Source organism: Malurus melanocephalus, unplaced genomic scaffold, assembly GCF_030028575.1.
Source record: "Malurus melanocephalus ecotype Western Australia unplaced genomic scaffold, MMel_1.1 scaffold_193, whole genome shotgun sequence".
Lineage (NCBI taxonomy): Eukaryota > Metazoa > Chordata > Aves > Passeriformes > Maluridae > Malurus > Malurus melanocephalus.
This window is the reverse complement of record NW_026623425.1, coordinates 773,259-777,574: the sequence shown is the minus strand read 5'-3', so window position 1 is coordinate 777,574 and position 4,316 is coordinate 773,259. Positions and strand designations below refer to the sequence as shown.

At 56.8% G+C, this 4,316-nt stretch overlaps 1 protein-coding gene across 1 annotated transcript in view; it reads left to right on the top strand.

The window, feature by feature from the left end:
- SRRM3 (serine/arginine repetitive matrix 3) overlaps positions 1 to 4,316 on the top strand; it is a 20,197-nt gene that overhangs the window by 12,957 nt on the left and 2,924 nt on the right. The window contains exons 11-13 of the mRNA XM_057373375.1: positions 2,764 to 3,092; positions 3,632 to 3,859; positions 4,096 to 4,233. Coding sequence (XP_057229358.1) covers positions 2,764 to 3,092; positions 3,632 to 3,859; positions 4,096 to 4,233 — 695 coding nt within the window. The remainder of the gene's footprint in view (positions 1 to 2,763; positions 3,093 to 3,631; positions 3,860 to 4,095; positions 4,234 to 4,316) is intronic.

Here is a 4,316-nt window from a genome sequence, read left to right as displayed (position 1 = left end):
TTTTTTTTCTTTCTTCCCCTTTTTTCTCTTCCCCGTCTCCTCGTGCTGTCGGTAGAATGCATTTCTGTGTCTTTCAGCCCTCCGAATTTGTGTTCGTTTCCATTCAGGGGCCGAGCACGGCTGTTCCCTTTAACTCCCCCATTAGTGGCCGGGTTAATGCAGGCAAATGTAATTAGGAAGAAATAGGGGCAATGGCCATGGGTGGAATTGGGCACAGGGGGTCTTGGGGTGGATGGATGGGGCAATAAATGAGAAATCTGGGGAGATGTGTGGGTTTAGGCTCTCTTTTGGGTGAAAAAAACACAACTCAGGGATAATACTGAGGGAGGCTGCAGTGGGGAAAGGTTTAAATCTTCCACTCTGGAGAGAGGCAAGTCCAGGGCATCCCGGTCTGTGAGGTGCAGAATTGCATCCCTGCCTGTCCCATCCCAAATGCCCAGTGTGTGCTTTCCCTTTCAGGCCAGATCTTTGCCAGTTTGGGTTTCTTTGGGATGCTTTTACCTTTGTTGCCTGGGCAGGCGTCTCCAGGGTTTGGGTGGGAGCCCTGCATCCCACACTCTGAGCCCATGGCATGGCCAGCCAGCGCCAAAATRCCACCCTGGGAAAGAGAGAACCCCTCTCTTTCTCTCTTCATCGTCCTCTTCTTCTTCATCATCCTCTCTGCCTTTATTTTCCTCTCCTGGGATGTGGGGCTGGGCATGGGCTCCACGGATCTCCCAATCCATGGCTGCTGCATCCCCCTGGAGCAGATTCATGTCCCCCAGTGTTTGCAGGGCTGCTGAGCAGGGCTGATGGTTACTGCCAGCCTCCTCCTTGCAGCAAGAGATTTTTAATCCAAACCCCAAATGCCCCCATTTTGGCTCCAGCTTGCTGYTCTGTGGCTGGAGGGATTGGTTTGTCCATGGGGACAATGAGGTGATGGGGTGTGGAGCAGTGTGGGATGCTCGGGGACACAGAAGCCTTGCATCCTTTTTGCAGCAGCTTTGTGGTGCTCTCCAGAACCCCAACCCTTTACCCTGCCCCCTTCTTTTTCGGGGGAAAAAAGTGGCATTTAGAACACAGTGGGGTGGGGGAGAGAACCTCATCCTCAAGGACTCATTGACCAGGTGTATTTGGGGCAAGGAGATGGCCAAGAATTGGGGTCACCAGCCCAACTGGGCATGGTGACACAATCCTGACACCACCCTGATATCCCTTTGATCACCTCAGCTGGACTTAGAGATGCCCTGTGCAGGATTCACCCTTCCAGGGATACTCAGRGAATTCCACTGGGCTGTGGCCAAGGGGGAAGGAGACCCCAAAGCCCCTTGAGCTGGGGTTTGATGGCTTGGTCAGGGCTGGTGTCACAGGAGCAATTTCCATCCATCCTTTTGGTCTCACAGTATTTGTAAAGATGGGGGAAACACCCAGGCAGCATTTGTGGCTCACAGAACCTCAGAAATTTGGGAGCCTCAGGGCTGGGCAAAATCCCCTGAGGTCTTGGTGAAAGTCTGGCTCAGGGCTTGGCCACAGTGGTGGCCCAAGGTTTCCCCTCCCYGTAGGAGAAGCGAGTTGGTTTGTTTTATTTCTCCTCTTTCTGGCTCTGTCTCTGTCTCTCCTCCTTCTCTCGCTCTTTCTTTCTCTCTTGCATTTTTGTGAATCTAATGATGCACTTATATTGCCCCGCTTTTCCCTTCTCTTCATACCTTACCTACTAAAGGAGGAAATGCCACTTTTTTGGTAAGTGGATGTTAACCAAGAGGGACTTAAAAAAAAAAAAAAAAAAGCATATAATGGAAAAAAAAAATTTAAAAAAAAAGGAAGCAGAAAGCAAAGTCTGTGTTGAGTGCTGATGAGGACTTAGCAGTTCCCTGCAGAGTCACAGCTAASAGCTCAATTCGTGTCCCAGGAAGAGCCATTCGTTTATCTCAGTAACGAGGACATTTGTGAAGTTTTGCTTTGTTTTTTATTTATTAATTTTATTTTTTTWWATTTTATTTGATTTGGATGGTTTTTCTTCTTTCTGTTTTGTTGGTTTCTTTTATGCCTTCTCGCCCCCTGGCCCCCTCCCCTGCCTTGCCCTTCATTGTCGCTCTGTGCCGTTTTTTCCTCGTTTCTGGATTTGTTTTAAGCCGAAAGCCGTACTATCGATAAAAACTACACGTATCAGAACATATATCTCTATATATGTGCATGCCTCTGTGTGAGCAGACCCCATCACCTCCAGCCCTCTTTGGTTCGATCCCTTCCCCTCGGCTCAGTCTGATTTACTCGCCCCCACTGCCCCACCTTCCCTCCTCTCATCTTTTCTTTWTTTYCCCCCATTTTCCTCCCTTCGTTTGGGTTTTACCCCCCTTTCCCCTTCCCCTTTCTTGGTCGGGGCGGGYGGGCACCGGGGTTTGCTTTATCCCCTCTCCAGGTGTTTTTGGGGGAGGGTTGTTTCTTCCCCTTCGAGCTCTCCCTCCCCGACGACTTGGGGCTTTCTTGGATTTGTTTCTTTTCCTCCCATCCCACCCCTTCCTTTGGGTTTTTATTACGATTTAAGTTGAGTTCTATTTTTTTGGCGTTTTGCATGCGGAGGTTTGCATGACCCACGTTGTTGAGGGCGAGAGGAAGGTGCAGAGTAGCGTCTGTGTAGCCTGCCTTATGCGATGTGCATTGACGTTGTGATCTGCGCCCCCGGCCCGGCGCCCCCCGTTAAAATCCCCTTTCTCCTTCTTTCTTGTCTTCTTCCCCTCCTTCCACCTCTCCCTCCTTCTCTCTCTCTCTCTCCCCCCTTGCCAGAGGCCGGCCTCGGCGTCCCCCTCTCCGCGGGCTCACGGCAGGACGGAGCCGCCGTCCCCCCGCAGCCGGGGCGGCCGACACGGCGCCCGCAGCCCCCGGTCACCCACGCCGGAGCGGGCCAAGCACGGCCACCGGCATCGCTCCCGCAGTGCCTCGCCGCCGTCCCGAMACCGCGGCCAGAGCAAGGGGCGGCCCTCGGCCCCCCGGGAGCCGCCGCCGCCGCCGCTCAGCCCCGCCGGCTACAGCAGCGACTCGGAGGGCTCGGCCGGCTCCCACCCCTACCACCCGCCGGTCGGCCCCGACAGGAACCACGGCGCCCACGGAAAGAAGTAAGGGAGTCCCCGGGATGGGGTTCGGGCATCCCTGCCGGGATATGGGAGCTGGGATGGGGRATGTTTGGGGTGCAGCCCCTTGAGGGCGTCTTGAATTCATCCGGGCAAAGCTAAGTTGGGGATAAGGGTTGGGTTGGGGTGCTCGAGGGATGGGGGTGGGAATAGGGATGGGATGGGAAGGGGACAGGGATGGGGACAGACAGCCACGGGGATGGCAATGAGGATGAGTTGGTGRTGGGRATGGGGWTGGGGGCAGACACGGAGAGGGTGATAGGGAAGCTGGGAATAGGGATGGGGATAGGGAAGAGCCACAGTGGGTCAATGTTAGCATATTCTGGGAAGGGTCATCCCAATGCGAAGGGCAGTGCCTGGTGGCAGCAACGGATGGGTGAAAGCCCTGTGCTTTATAATCGGGGGTGTAACCCAGTCAAAAACCAGTGTCACGTTCCCTGTGGGAATCTGGGGCCCCTGGCTCCCGTGGGGTCACCCCGCCAGCCAGGACGAGGTGCGAGCGGTGCTGGGATCTGCTTTCACAGGGTGAAGGAGCGGCATCATCGGGGCCGGCCCAACAGCAGCTCAGAGTCGTCAGCCAAGCACTCCCGGCACGCCTCGGAGCGGAGRAAGAGCCCGTCCCCCAGCCCCGGCCAGCGCAGCAGCTCCTGGAGCTCCAGCGGCTCCCTTTCCAAATCCCGCTCCCGCTCCCGGGAGAAGAGAGCGGGGCGCAGCCGCTCCCGATCGCCCTCGCCGAAAAAGCCAGCCAGCAGGTCAGGCCGGGGGACAGGGGACATCGCGGGGGGCTCAGAGGGCTCAGAGGCTCGGGGTGGTGTCCCGGCTGCCCTGGGGCTCGGGAAAGGGTCACAAGTCATTGTCGGTCACACAGAAGCACCTGCCCCAGGTGGGAGCGTCACCCCGGCAGGGAACTGCTGTCACAGGGTGTCCTTGCGTCCCACGGGGGACCCCAGCCCACTCCCTGACCCCCCTCTCCCTCCTCGGGGTGCAGAGAGAAGGACAACGAGCCCCGAACACGTCACGGTGATCCCGATCCCGCCCGCGCCCGGCGCCGCTCCAGGAGCTACTCCCCCATCAGGAAGCGGAGACGTGACTCCCCCAGCTTCATGGAGCCCAGGAGGATCACCAGGTGTGTCCCAGCATGTGACAAAGGCTCTGCCACGGGGACACCGGCACGGCCCGGGGCTGAGCTCTGCTGCCAGCTGACCCCAA